Here is a 16,058-nt window from a genome sequence, read left to right as displayed (position 1 = left end):
AAAGTCTCATTCAGTCGTATCCTATTTTTTGGTCCGTACTATATTCACCTTGCGTGCCGCTGATTACCCGCTGCTGTTTCCCGAAATACCAGGTAATTTTTTTTTAAACATATGTTTCTCACATAATGGCTTCATCAAGGAAAATCAACTCCCTTCAACTATATTTCAATGCTTATTTACTAGTAAGGAAAGCAGTTACTCAATTTACACTTAAAAAAAGAACATAACAATACAGAGTTTTTCGTTCTGACTTGCAGGACAGGACATCTGTAGACAATCAGAAACACAAGGTCCAATTGTCCATTCACATTTGGAGGGCTGTATGGTGAAGGTCAAATTATTCTAATAGCACTCTGCTGTCAGGTATTTCCTGTCCTGCCAAAACAACGAGGAGAAAAGGCGCCGGGAGATCCAGCGTGAAAGCCAGATAAAGACTTCTTGCTATTGTAGCATCGATATTGTGAAATTATGCAAACTCTATGGCCTTCCAGTCACTGAACGCTGCTATGTTTTAAAGGAGCTATGAATCTCATCACAAAAATTAAAACCCCGTGGGTCTTAAGTCACTGCGGAATGAGGAGGAGGGGGGAGGGGATGTTAGTCTAAATTGAGGGATAAGATAGAGATAAGATGTTTCAGTTCAGAACACGTGAAAGCAGTATTCCTAGGACGGTCTGGTTCTCTAGGACATGTCTGTCCACATTTAGCCTAAGGTATGGTTCTTTTTTTTTTTTTTTTAATTTTGAGTTCATTTTAAAAAGGTAATGTTTAGGAAAATAAATTTAATAAATAAATGACACCAATACCTCATACTTCTGCATTTAGGGAGAATTTACCAAGCTATGACTTTCTGATTCATTGGCTCTTTTTAGAATAGTAAAGTGAATCCCTTCTGAATTGCTTATTAGCCCCTAAGCTCTATCTTAGAAAATAATTATCTCAAGCTTCAGTGAATCAAATTACCATATATTTACTGTTAGAATATTGCACATATACAGGTAGGCCAGGAAGAAATCATCATAAGCATGTCATACATATTTACTAATTCTATTCTCTAGTATATAGAAATGAATCTAGTTTATATACAAGAACATTAAGTCTCGAACTTAAGTTTTTATGGAACGGCCAGCTCAACTTAGTAATTGAGATAAAGATCAAATGGAGAATTTTAACTATGACTTAAGATAAACTTTTTTTCCACTAGTTTAATCAACATGTTTTTAAGTAACCAAAGGAAAAACTTTAGAGTCATTTCATGCCAGCCCCTTCAGGCAATAAAGGAAGTCTCTAGAAGTGTTAAATGCACATTGGAGACTAATAGATTTTTGTTATTAAGTGCTAGTTGTTAATTTACTACCTTCAGTATGCAAAAATGATAAGGATTTAAAACATCAGATTAATTCAGGGGTTATTAAATTATTATTAATGTTCACTTTCAGAAAATAGTCTTTAAAAAAAAAGAAAAGTGTTTTCAAGGAGTAACCTCTAATGAAAACCAACACAACCACTGTGGATTGTGTCAAGACGATCTTGGTTAGGGAAAGACGTCCAGTGAGACCAGGCCACCCTGTGCAAATACATGCGGTATTCTCACAAGCTAACTTGCTCTGACCCTCAGGTTTTCAAAAATCTAGTGTGGTTATACAATCGCTTCAGTCATATTTTTGTAATAAATGTAGCTCTTTATTTAATGGAAGGAAATGCGAACATTCTGACAGGAAATCCAAGCTATTAACTCCCATCATGGGATCATGCTCTTTTTTGGGGGGAAATGTCTATTGTATGACTCACTGTGTTACTGTAGGTAAATGTCTTAACCTCTCTGTGCCTATGTACAAAGAAGTGGCAAGATTAAATAATTCAAATTTCCTTTTGATATTAGGAAAATCCATTTATCACAACAGAGATAATGAAGAGATTTTAAAAGTCAGATACTTAACTCAGGAATAATGTCAATTTTGATTCCATAACAATCAAAAACCTCAATGCCTGTAGTCAGAACTTTTTTTTAAGAAAAATTAAGGGACGCCTGGGTGGCTCAGTGGTTGAGCGTCTGCCTTTGGCTCAGGGTGATCCCAGGGTCCTGGGATGGGCTCCCTGCAGGGAGCCTGCTTCTCCCTTTGCCTGTGTCTCTTGCCTCTCTCTCTTTGTCTCTCATGAATAAATAAATAAGATCCTTAAAAAAATGAATCTGCTCATTTATATTCAAGACTTTATCAAGCAACCTCTGGTAGGATAAATTATCACATTAGTGAATGTCTCCTTTCAGTATAAAACACAACTTCACACCTTTTCGCATACCACCCCAATGTTCTCCAACAGAATGGATCTTCAACAAGCCATGGATTCCCAACTGTCCCACAGGAACCAGAGGGGCTGGGGCATCTCCAGAGACCACAAGTGGAAAAATGACTATGGGAGACACATGAATTTATGTCTTCCCAATACCTAGCTCAGAGGTCGGAATGCCATGGATGAAAATAAGGAAGAAGGGATTTTCCTCAGATGCAGGACGATACACCCAGTGTCTTGTCTATAATTGATCCTTGAAATCAAACTCCCCACACAAATAAACATTTCATGAAAAGAGAATAAAAAAAGAGAGGTCTAGTCAGGGCCAGGAAATGTACCTTTCCTTGCATCAGGCTCTCTGAGTTTTTCGGTTTTAGGAGTAGCTTTCTGGACCAGTGATAATACGTCCTCTTACATGCAGGTAAGAGCTGGGAGCCATAGTTTTCAATGCCCGAGTTGGGGAAAGACAAATGGAAAGAAACCACACAAGGGATAGACCATCTCTGGACCCCAGCAGGTCAGTATGCACAGGAAACTATGAGAAAACTCAAGTTCACCATGCTTTCCGTGGTGTGCTTGTCTTCACAGCTCTAAGGTCATTACAACACAGGCCATTCATATGGCATCTCTCACCAAATATCCAACATGCCTCTTCCTTCAGGCATGGTTTGACAGTAAAAGAACCATGTTTCCAAGTGTTAATGTGGTTTTAACGAAGAAAATAAGGTTTAGTCAACACCAGAACAGTCCAATGACCTTCCCTGCCAGGCTGGAGCTCCTCTGTGAGGAAACTTCCAGACAGACACTGACCCTCTTTTTAAAACATTCATTCTCTGATTCACTCTTGGCTATTCATGCTCTGCCCCAACTTTAATGAGAAAACCATTGCAAGGGAAACCAGGAACTCACCCAACAAACAAAACATGGCCCCTCTCCATGAGACACTTAGTCTAGAAGAAGATACAGCAAGAACAGCTGCGTGGTGCTGTTGACAGAGTTGGGGCTTTCATCACACAAGACTGGTTTTTATACCCCAGTCCCACCCCTCCATGTAGCCCCATGGCTTTGGGTAAGTAATTCTGAAACTCAAATTTGTTTACGAAATGTAGATATGATACCTGCCTGGCTGAGTTATTGTCAAGATTGTATGAAATAATCCACGTCATGTACCTAGCAGAGTGCCAGGCATATAGTAGGTGTGCAGTAAATGCCAGGGCTTTTCCTCTTTCTCTTACAGAAAGAACACCCAGATATAAAGACTTAGAAAGCAACATACCTATTACAGCTACAGCTCTGAGAGTGCCAGAGGGACAGAAGTATTCAACGTGGCCAAGAAGGCAGGAAGTCCTAGCTCATTCATTCCCACCAGAAATGGCCCCGGAGGGGCCAGCTCCACAGAACTAAGATTCCTTAAATTCTCTTGCACCTGAAACAGCATAGAACTCTAGCCTGGCCTCTCACGGATTTGAAAAAAGACATCTCAACAGGTGTTTCTTAATGGCTTCTTCATGGGAGGAGGAATAATTGTGTTCCTCTGTTCTCTGCACAATCTCAAATGGCTGGACAAGCCAATAACTGCATGGCAATGCTTTCTGTTTTATTTTCAGATAAGTGTGACATATATTTAAGATGGTAAGATGGTGTTTTTCAACTCTTAAAAATTAGAGAGGAAGACTCTTTTCTTGCAGACAGCTGTGGTACTTTGGGTTTTGTTATTTAAGCCACTGATGACTCTGGAATACTCACACTTGGAAGAGAAGAGACTTTACAGCTCCATCTAGGATACTGTTTGAGTCTAATGTGAAATTTAAAAATATTTCTTCCAAAATAGCTAAACAATGCTCAGAGCCTGATAACCTGAGTGATTTTATCAGCATTTAATTGGCTTAGGGTACTCTGAATGCTTGGGGGCAGGGCAGTGCCTCCCCAAATTTTTTAACAAGTTGGTTACCATGTAAGTAACTATAAAACAAAAACCTCCCAAGCAAGTCTAGAATTATTGCAGGCTCTCTGGGGAACTTCTTTCCAACTGCTAGCTAAAAATTCATTTGACATGGTTACCTACAGTAGCACTACTATTTTAAGCAAAAAGAGATGAAAGATAAGTAAGAACGGATGGAAACTAATCTTTTTTTAGTCTGTGACCTTAAGCAAGGCCAGTCACCCCTTGTGGTTAAATAATGGCAATGATTTAAATATTCACCAATGTCACAGATAAATGCTTTTTACAAGATCGTGCATGCTCACACAGTTAAGGAACACAAGCTACAAAGCTGCCCCACCCAGTAGTGTGGACAGTAGCTACATGTGGCCACTGAGTGTTAGCAATGGGGCTGGTCCAACCTGTGAGATGCTGGCAGTATAAAATAGACACTGGATTTCAAAGACTTAATGTGAAAAAAATATAAAATATCTCATAAATTTTATATTGCATTTATGCTGAAATAATATTTTAGCCATCTTGCATAAAATAAATCATTAAAATGAACTTCACTTGCTTTTTAAAAAAAAAATGTGGCTACCAATGCATTTAAAATGACATTTGCTGACACCAGCAAGGCAAAAAGAAAGAAAAGGCATCCAAATTGAAAAGGAAGAAGTAAAGCTGTCAATAGTTGCAGATGACTTTATACACTATATAGAAAACCCTGAAGGCTCCACCAAAAAAAAAAAAATACTACAACTGACAAATGAATTCAGTAAAGTCTCAGGATATAAAATCAATGTGTAGGAATCTGTTGCATTTCTATACACTAATAATGAAGCAGCAGGAAGAAAAATTAAGAAAATAATTCCATTTACAATTATATAAAAAATAGTAAGATACCTAGGAATAAACCTAACCAAAGAGGAAAAAGACCTGTACTCTAAAAAGTATAAAACACTGATGAAAGAAATTGAAGACTATACGAAAAATGGAAAGACATTCCATGCTTGTGGATTGGAAGAACAAACATTGTTAAAATGCCTATGCTACACAAAGCAATCTGCACCTTTAACGCAATCCCTATCAAAATACCAATAGCATTTGTCACACAACTAGAACAAATCATCCTTAAAAGACTCCAAATTGCCAAAGCAATTTTGAAAAAGCAAAGCAAAGCTGGAGGCATCACAATTCCAGACCTCAAATTATATTACAAAGCTGCAGTCCTCAAAACTCTGTAGTACTAGCACAAAAATAGACACATAAATCAATAGGACAAAACAGAAAACCCAAAAATAAATCCACAATTATAAGGTCAATTAATCTTTGACAAAGCAGGAAAGAATATCCAATGGGGAAAAGAGAGTCTCTTCAACACACGGTGTTGGGAAAACTGGACCAGGAACATGCAAAACAGTGAAACTGGACCACTTTTTTACACCATATGCAAAAACTCAAAATGGATTAAAGACCTAAATGTGAGACCTGAAACCATAAAAATCCTCAAAGAAAGTGCAGGCAGTGAGTTCCCTGACATGGGCCACAGCACCATTTTTCTAGATGTGTTTCCTGAGACAAAGGAAACAGAAGCAAAAATAAACTATTAGGACTACATCAAGATTAAAAGCTGCTGCACAGTGAAGGAAACAATCTGCAAAACTAAAAGGCACCCCTACTGAATGGGAGAAGATATTTGCAAATGACATTATCCAATAAAGAGTTAGTATCCAAAGTATATAAAGATCTTATACAAATCAACACCTAAAAAAATCCCAAATAATCCAATTAAAAAATGGGCATAAGGCATGATCAGACATTTCTCCAAAGAAGATGGCCAACAGATGGCCAACAGACACATGAAGAGATGCTCAACCTCACTCACCATGAGGGAAATGCAAATCAAAACTACAATGATACTACCTCACACCTGTCAGAATGGCTAAAATCAAAACCACAAGAAACAGCAAATGTTGGCAAGGTTGTGGAGAAAAAGGAAGCCCTGTGTACTGTTGGTGGGAATGCAAACTGGTGCAGCCACTATGGAACAATGTGGAGGCTCCTCAAAAAAGTTAAGAATAGAACTACTCTATGATCCAGAAATCACACTATTGGGTATTTACCCAAAGAATATAAAAATACCTTTTTTTATATATAAAAAATGTACTTTTAAAAATATATATAAAATAAATATTTCTAAATAAAAAATATATTTTATACATAAATATGTATTTATTTTATATTTTTATCTAAAAAATAATTTTTATATATCTATATGCCCTATATTTATAACAGCATTATTTACAATAGCCAAATTATGGAAACGGTCTCAGTGTCCACTGACTGATAAATGGTGTACACACATGTACACACACACACACACACACACAATGGAATATTATGCAGCCATAAAAAAGAATGAAATTTTGCAACAACATGAGTGGAGACAGGGAGTACTATGCTAAGTGAAATGAGTCAAAGAAACACAAATAGCACCTGATTTCACTTAGATGCAGACTTTAAGAAACAAATGAGAAAAGGAAAGAGAGAGAGAGAGAAAGGGGGTGGAGAGAGAAACAAGCCAAGAAACAGACTCTTGACTACAGAGAACAAATGAATGGTTACATGGTTACCAGAGGGGAGGTGGATGGGAGATGGATGAAACAGGTGATGAGGACTTAGGGAGGGCACTATATTGTACACAGGAGACTAATATAATGCTGTGTGCCAACTACACTGGAATTAAGAATGGAATGGAATGGAATGGAATGGAATGGAATGGAATGGAATGGAATAGAATAGAATAGAATAGAATAGAATAGAATAGAATAGAATAGAATAGAATAGAATAGAATAACGTTTGCTGCTTGGTAGTATCTTCCTATCAAACGGTGCTGGGTGAGGGTGTTTCAGCTCACATTCCAAGTTAGCTATGACACAGTGACCTTCAGTACATCACAGGCTGTCTCTCTACCTTGTTTTTTTTTTTTTTTTTTTTTTTTCATTTATAAGGTATCAAGAGCTTGGACTAGATGCTTTGAAAACCCCTGGGGCTCTAACATTCCAGGATCCAAGGACTCACCAGGTACTGCTGGGGGAGAAAAGATGCCAGAGCCAGTGGATGACAGTGCTAAATAGGTAGTTGGTTGCACGAGGAGGCAGGGCAGCCTTTGCGAGAGTGGGCTCTGGACAGGGTACCTAAGAAGAGCTCAAGGGGTCCCTTATGAGCCACCCCACAGCTCGTGGGTCCTGAGGCGGGAGACAAGCTGTTCCACCTCTGCAGCCATGCCAGCCCAGCAGCTGACGAGAGCATGTGGGGGAAGCCCTGCTCTGCTGTGGGGCTGGCTCTGGGCTCAGCACACGTGCCACATGCGCCACAGGTGCCATGGATGAGCTGGCCTGTAGCCGTGGCCACAGCGCAGCTGAATGCAGGGCATGCTGTGGGCTTAGGCCCAGGGTGCAGGGCGTGGGAACACATTCGGGAGGCCAATAGGTTCCAACACACCGACCTGGCCAGCGTGCCTCCCTGTGTGGGAGCCCAAGAAGTGGGGGGAAAACCTACCTGTCATTCATATTGTGTTTGTAAGACTTAAGCCACATTCTTAGCACACCTGGATTTTGTGGTTTATCAGACTCCCAAAGGGAAGTATTCTCAAAAAAGAAAAATAAGTATTATGGCTATCAGTTTCAATCCCCAGCATTACTCTGTATTATGTTTCTGTTTTCTGGAACCAGTTAAGGTGGCACCTTCTGAATTAGCTTGGATTGTAAGACAGTCATCCCCCCGCCAGGCTGAGCACCTGGGAGTCTGCACGGTCTGTCCCAAGCCACCTGCTCGGCCCACTTTCCACCGTTTGACAGCAGCATTTAGCAAACATTGACTAGGTGTCTATCTTGTGCCAAGCACTGGGTACGACAGCAAGTTCCTGTCCTCAGGCGGCTTTCAAGATCTAAGGGGAGCTGGCACGGAGAATGCCAAGGAAGAGGACAAGTGTGATTCCACGGAATTCAGAGATACGTCCAGGGTGCTTGTGTTCGGAGCACCTAGCTCTGGCTCGGAGGATCTGGGAAGGCTTTCTGGAGGAAGTGAGATCTAATGTGGCTAAGAATGGATCAAGAGAAGAGGAGAAGGAAGAAACAGCTCATACAGAGTCAGTGAGGTGCTTCCAAGTCCAGAAGAGGAAATGAACAAGGTGCATTCCTAGAAGGCTGGAACTCAGAGGGTAAAGGAGCCCCGGACAGGAGATGAATCTGGGGAGACAGGCAGGGACCAAGAGTCCTGAGGATGGTCTTGAATGGCCTGTGGAGGAGCGGATGGTGGCCTAGTTCTAAGGTCGTGGCTGTGAGAATTGAACACCCAGCCTACCTAGCTTAGCCTCCGCAGGATTTAAACTGCTTCCCACTCCCCACGCATGCCGTATCCTCCCGGGCTGTCTTGCCTTTGCACAAGCTGTCCTCTCTCTCTCTCTCTCTCTCATATTAAATTCAATCAGCCAACATGTAGCACCTCATTTGTTTCAGATGTAGTGTTTAGTAATTTCTCAGTTGCGCATAACACCCAGGGCTCATCCCATCACGTGCCCTCCTTAACGCCCATCATCCACTTATCCCAACCCCCACCCACCTCCTCTCTCAGAACCCTCCGTTTGTTTCCTCTGATTAAGAGTCTCTCATGGTTTGTCTTCCTCTCTGATGACTTCCCATTCAGGTTTCTGTCCCTTCCCCTATGATGCTCTGTGCTGTTTCTTCTATTCCACAGATGAGGGAAGCCATGTAATTGTCCTTCTCCAATGGACTCACTCAGCATAATACCTTCCAGTTCCATCCACGTGGAAGCAAATGGTGGGTATTTGTCATTTCTAATGGCTGAGGAATACTCCATCGTATACATGGACCACATCTTCTGTATCCAGTCATCTGTCGATGGACACTGAGGCTCCTCGCACAGTGTGGCTATTGTGGACATTGCTGCTGTGAACATCGGGGTGCAGGTGTCCCGGCGTTTCACTGCATCTGTATCTTTGGGGTAAATCCCCAGCAGTGCAATTGCTGGGTCATAGGGCAGGTCTATTTTTAACTCTTTGAGGACCCCCCACACAGTTTTCCAGAGTGGCCGCACCAGGTCACATTCCCACCAACAGTGCAGGAGGGTTCCCCTTTCTCCACCTCCTCTCCAACATGTGTTGTTTCCTGTCTTGTTAGTTTTGCCCATTCTCACCAGGGTAAGGTGGGATCTCATTGTGGTTTTGATGTGTATTTTCCTGATGACCAGTGATGCGGAGCATTTTTGCATGTGTCTGTTGGCCATGTGTAGGTCTTCTTTGGAGAAATTTCTGTTCATGTCTTCTGCCCATTTCTTGCCTAGATTCTTTGTTTTTTGGGTGTTGTGTTTGATAAGTTCTTTATAGATCTTGGATACTAGCCCTTTCTTAGATGTGTCATTTGCAAATATCTTCTCCCATTCTGGAGGTTGCCTTTTCACTTTGTTGACCGTTTCCTTTGCTGTGCAGAGGCTTTTTATCTTGTCCTCTCTCTCTTAAATGCTTCTTCCTCTGTCCAGCCTTCCTTTTCCCATTTAGAAAATCCCAAACAGACTTCTGTAAGGGGCCTCTCAAAGGTCTCTTCCCGTACAAACCTTCCCAACTCCAAGACTGAATCAATCATTCCCTACCCTAGGCATGTATTTCTTATAATAGCAAATTTAGGGGTAGGAGTTGCCTACCCAAATTAATATTCATCTTCTTTCAGAAACTGTCCCCTTTGGTGGCAGCAGAGCAGCTGTCTCTGGGTCACATGACCATATATTTTGAGCATCGAGGACTGAGTCAGGGGAGGACATCCTAACCAAGCCTTGCTTCCCTCGCTTAGACACCGAGGCCAAGACAGACCAGCTAGTGCTCAAGTTGGAGGACATTTAAACTTCATATCTGCGGGCAAGGCAACATCTCCATTATATAGAGAAATACAGAAAGCTGAGAAAACAAAAACACTGCTATGGCTCATGATAAGTTTCCAGTGTCTTGTTCTAAACATTCATGACCCCTGATCAAATGTCCTCATGCTGAGTGATGGGAAAACTGAATCTTTTTTAAAAAAAATTATTATCTAGGTATAGTTGATATACAATGTTGTATTAGGTTCAGGCGCCCAACATAGTCATTCAACAACTCTATGCATGGCACAGCGCTCACCATACTAAGTATGGTCACCACCTGACGCCACACGATGCTCTTACAACAGTACTGACTATACTCCCCATGCTGCACTTTTCATCCCTGTGACTTATTTTATACCTGGAAGTTTACACCTCTTTTTTTAAAAAAAGTTTTATTTATTTATTTGAGAGAAAGAGAGGACATGAGCGGGGGGACATGCAGAGGGAGAAGAAGAAGTAGACTCCCCTACTGGGCAGGGAGCCCAACGCAGGGCTCCATCCCAGGACCCCGAGTTCATGATCTGTGCGGAGGGGAGATGCTCACCCAACTGAGCCACCCAGATGCCCTGGAAGTTTGCATTCCTTAATTCCACTCATCCACCTGCTCCCCATTCCCTCTGGCAACTGCCAGTCATTCTCTGTATTTATGAGACTGTTTCTGGTTGTTTTTTCAATTTTTTTTTTTTTTTTAGGTTCCACATGTTAGTGAAACCATATGGTATCTGTCTTTCTCTGACTTATTTCATGCCCTTTATGAAGGTCCATATATGTCATCACAAATGACAAGATTTCATTCTTTTTTTCTGGCCGAGTAGTATGCCATTGTGTATATACACCACATCTTTTTTTTTTTTTTCCTGAAGCAACTCATGGTAAGTCCATTTATTTCCCATTTGTACACGCCCCGTTTATTACTTTGTTGTGTCATCTGCCCAGTACTCCCCGTGCCCATTCCCTGCTCCACCTTGACCACTCTGCTCCCGCTGACCCTGGAGCTGCAAGATCCCAAACATCAGCCTCCGCGCATCAGTGTAAGGGACAGGCTGAGGGAAGGAAGCCTATCTGTTCCTTCGTTTCTCCTAGCCAGCCACTCAGAGGCACTGACAGTGGAGCTGCCACCCGCAGGTCACAGTGGGAGAGCGTAGGTTCTTGGCAGGAGCTGGTCATTTTCATGGCCCCCTACTGCTACCCTAGGACAGGCTCCAGGAGCTCCTCCTAAGTGAAGCTCTAGACCCAGGACTCTTGAACTTTCCTTTTGGTTTTTTAACAACACTTAACTGTTTCCCTCACACAGGTTCATGCCTTCATCAAGAGATCTGACGGTGAGGAAGTGGATTTTGCAGGTTGGCTCTGCTCCACCATTGGCTTTAACCAGCCCAGCACACTGACCCACGCAGCTGGTGTCTAAGTATTTGGGAAGCAGCAAAGAGTGAGTCCCCTGCCCGGTGGTGTGCCATGTTGCTTTCAGGCTTCTTTCCCATGCCTGTCTCTGTTCAGACGTGCATTTCACCTGCTTCAGGAATCTGCTTCTTCCTCCTACTACTCTTCGGGCACATCTTGTGCTCAACTCCAGTGCAGTTTGGTTGTGACTGATGTTTCATTGTCCACATGCACCAGCGTATCATGTGACTGTTGAGGTGCAAGGTGAGAATAAAGCATCTCATCTCCTCTCCTCGAACTAATCATTGACTGGAGGGCTAGTTCTTCAACCTTGAGCCGATTCAGCTGGTCGTCAGGGCCACCTTCAGCCGGAGCAGCGTTGTACACCCCATCTTTTGTATCCATTCATCTACTGATGGACACTTGGGCTGTTTCCATCTGTTGGCTATTATAAATAATGCTGCGATGAACACAGATGTGCATGTATCTTTCCCACTATCTATGTGTCTATTTTTGTGCCAGTACCATACTGTTTTGATTACTACAACTTTGTAGTATTATCTTGAAATCTGGGATTACGATACCCTCAGTTTTGTTCTTCTTTCTCAAGACTGTTTGGCTATTTGAGAAGACCCCTGCATCTTTTTGACCAATCCCAACTCTTGGTGTGAGCTAGCTGGAATGGGCTTCAGATACTACTATCATGTAAGTCCTGATAAAGACACTCTTTCTTTACCTACAATGCCTTTATATAGCAATGAGGCATTCCTCATAAAATCAAAGCTGATACATAGATGACTCCGGTGCTGTCATTTTCCTAGCCAATTCCCACTGCAGACGTGATGAAGGCATCACAGCACTATCTGGGTTTTACAAGTCATCACCACGTGTTCCACACGGCCCCAAAGAAATTCACTAGAGTTGGCACACAAGAAAAAAAGTCATTGGCAATCAATGTTCTAGGCTGGAATCTACCAGTAAAATCTACCATAAAAAGGTACCATCTTTTTTTTTTTTTTTTTTAATTTATTTATGATAGTCACAGAGAGAGAGAGAGAGAGGCAGAGACACAGGCAGAGGGAGAAGCAGGCTCCATGCACCGGGAGCCCGACGTGGGATTCGATCCTGGGTCTCCAGGATCGCGCCCTGGGCCAAAGGCAGGCGCCAAACCGCTGCGCCACCCAGGGATCCCAAGGTACCATCTTTTTTATGGTCATAATCACAACATTCAGCTCTGTGCCTGACACAAGGTCAGTATGGGGTAATGCTTGCTTGGAGGATAAATTATGACCGTAATGTTTTAGTCCGATTGCTCGTTTCTGCTTCTTCATTCATCCACCTTACCCGGCTGGGATTCATTCTTTCCCATTTTAGAAACAAGGTGAGTGATTTGATTAGTAGTGAAAGAGCTGAAATAGAACAGTGCCTCTTGGTGTCAGGTGCACACTTACAACCCATCTCCACCCATCTATAATGTGGAGTTTTGTTTTGTTTTTGCCTCTGGGGATTTGGTCACATTTTAGAGTTCATCAGTTTAGGACAATGGTTACTAAAAACCCTTACAGAATCAGAGCACTCTGTTCTTTCTCAATTAATGATTTATATTCATCAAATATGGCCTACAAACTTATTGGTACATTATCTGGCCAGTTTATTCATAATTTATCACAAATTTATATGCGATCTGAAAAAAGCATGATCTAACTACTACATGATAACCAGTAAAACTGCAGCAACTGTAAATCCTGCAAACTTCAGGAAGTGTAAACTACAGGAAACCTGTAAACTTCAGGAACTGTGTCTGCCACAGCAAAGCCAAGCTGGTTCCGCTCCCCACTTAATGTCTTTATCATATACAGCCCTCCAACAACGGGTGCACCTCCCTGTCCAACTGCAGCAAAAAGTCTGACTACCTTGGTAGACGATGGTCAGTATGCAAAGAGAAAGAGCATCTTAAAAATCAGTAACATACCAACTCCATCAACTGTTTGAGCTGACCTATCTCCTCTGGCAGCGACCCAAGTTTGTTGTTACTTGCGATTAAGACTTTGAGAGGCAGACCACACAGGCAGGCAGGCAGGGCAGACAGCTGATTCCGACTGCAAAGACAATACAAGAACACAGGTAAATACACAGGCCACTTCACACTGTTTCTGAATGTTTGTGAACAAACAAGAAGAAAGGAGCGACCTGAGAAGACGTTTTACAATGATAACAGGTCCAAGAACGTTCCTGCATGTGTCATAAATCCCAAGTACAAAAGATAATAAAATATATTTCTTTTTTTTTTTTTAAGATTTTATTTATTTACTCATGAGAGAGAGAGAGAGGCAGAGACACAGGCAGAAGGAGAAGCAGGCTCCATGCAGGAAGCTCGACACAGGATTCGATCCCAGGACTCCAGGATCACACCCTGGGCTGAAGGCAGGTTCTAAACTGCTGAGCCCCCCAGGGATCCCCAATAAGATATATTTCTAAGAAAGAAGGGCAGGGCACCTGGGTGGCTCAAGTGCTTAAGCCTCTGACTCTTGATTTTGCTCAGGTAATGATCTCAGGGTCGTGGGATCGAGCCCTGGGTCAGGCTCCACGCTCAGCTTCTCCCTCTCCCTCTCCCTCTCCCTCTGGCTCTCCCCTGACTCTTGCGTGTGGTCTCCAAATAAATAAATAAGTAAATAAATAAAATCTTAAAAAAAAAAAAACAAAAGAAAGAAGAGCATAGGCAGTTCTGTGGGAAACAACTTTTCACAGCACAAAGAACCCCATCAAACCCCCTGCAGAAGAAGTGGACTCCTCGGCCAGCCAGGAGGCAGAGGGGCATCACGCCCTGTGCCACCAATAGCAACAGGAAGCTGCTGCCAACTATTCTCTTCCTGACAATGTGAGCAGGAAACACAGCAAGAACCAAGCACCATGAAGGCATCCTCCCATCCATGTTAGAAGTAAGGCAACTTATAAAGGACCACCAGCTTGATTTCCAACATTTTTGACTCTGCTTCTTTTTGCTGACACACAGCCACTGCGGGTAAGGTCTACTGGGGTGTCCGCAAGGGAGCTAATTAAAAGAAGAGAAGAGTCAAAAAAAAAAAAATTAAAATAAAAAATAAATTAAAAAAAAAAAAAAGAGAAGGGTCAAGTTGGCCTTCTGGCAAAAAATGAAGCTGAAGTTCAGTTTAACAGATTTCCCAGAAAAGTCTGGGGCCAGGTCTCACTTCTGCTTTGCATGAAGAGGTTTTCTACCAGAAGTATCTGAACTTCCTATCATCGATGCTTAGTTTTCTGAGAAATGGGAAAATTAGGGATAAATGAAATCAATGAGCCATCCTCATATATGTCAGCCACTTAGTTCAACCTCCTCTCCCACAAAACAGAAGCAAAGACAAAAACCCTTCCTGCCATCAAGTAGGGAGATGGATGGTTTTGAGTTTCCCGGCCGTTCTGATGAAGCCAACGACCAGGCCATGATAGATCTAAAAGTCTCTTTGTCATGTTATTGCAACTATGTGGAACATCTTCTTCTTCTTCTTCTTCTTTTTTTTTTTTTTTTAATGTGGAACTTCTTTTGTGTGTATGTACCCACGTGTGTGAAGCTCCCCAGGTTGTGGTACTGCGCGCATGTATATCTGGGCACACATAAATCTGTGTGTGGGAGAGGGAGGGACAGACAGCCTGAAAACACACCAAAATGTTATCAGTAGTCATTTGGGGGAGAATTAGATCCAATGAGTATTTTAAAATTTTCTTTCTTAGACTCTGCTCGATCTCAGGATCAATCCCAGGACCCTGTGATCATGACCTGAGCTGAAGGCAAATGCTTAACCGACTGAGCCCCCCAGGCGCCCCCTACAGCTCTTGGTTTCAGCTCAGGTCATGATCTCAGATTGGGAGGGAGTCCTGCATGGGGCTCTGTGCTCAGCGGAGAGTCTGCTTCTCTTCCCCTGTCCCTACCCCACTTATGTGCAGGCTTGCTTTCTCTCGCTCTTTCTTTCTCTAAAATGGATAAATCTTAAAAAAAAAAGAAAAAAAAAAAAGAAAAAAGAAATACCTATCACTATAAAAAGATACACTTCATCTGCATACTGGTTACATGGGTGCTTCTGTTGGTGAAAACTCACTGAGATATATGATTATGAGCTGTGTACTTTTCTATATGTATTATATTTCAATTAACGTTTTTACTCCTCTACTCTCCCATATGAGGGAGTGGGAATCATACAGCTGAACAGAGGGCATCTCCAGCTGATGGGCTGAGAAAAAGCAGGTGTTATGCTGATGGGAGAGCTTTCTTCAAGCTCCAAAAAAACCCTCCTTGGACACTACCTCTGGAGAAGAGAACTAAGTTTATTAAAAAGCAGCAGGTAAATCATTTGGAATGTAATTTGTGGTTATAATTATTATGTAATTGCATAAAGTGAGGACTGGTTCCTTAACATGTTAATAGGGCAATATGTATATATATATATTATATTTTATTAAAATATATATATATTTTTAAATATATATATTTATTTTGGAGCCATATTTAAACTT

General features: G+C 41.9%; 1 protein-coding gene across 4 annotated transcripts in view; it reads right to left on the bottom strand.

Annotated features, from left to right (window-relative positions):
• The window catches only part of LRCH1 (leucine rich repeats and calponin homology domain containing 1), a 200,531-nt gene that overhangs the window by 69,097 nt on the left and 115,376 nt on the right, over positions 1-16,058 (bottom strand). For all 4 annotated transcript variants that reach the window (XM_077855690.1, XM_077855692.1, XM_077855691.1 and 1 more), the window contains exon 3: positions 13,504-13,630. In XM_077855690.1, the coding sequence (XP_077711816.1) occupies positions 13,504-13,630 (127 nt within the window). The remainder of the gene's footprint in view (positions 1-13,503; positions 13,631-16,058) is intronic.

Source organism: Canis aureus, chromosome 17, assembly GCF_053574225.1.
Source record: "Canis aureus isolate CA01 chromosome 17, VMU_Caureus_v.1.0, whole genome shotgun sequence".
Classification (NCBI taxonomy): Eukaryota; Metazoa; Chordata; class Mammalia; order Carnivora; family Canidae; genus Canis; species Canis aureus.
This window is presented reverse-complemented; position numbering and strand designations above follow the sequence as displayed.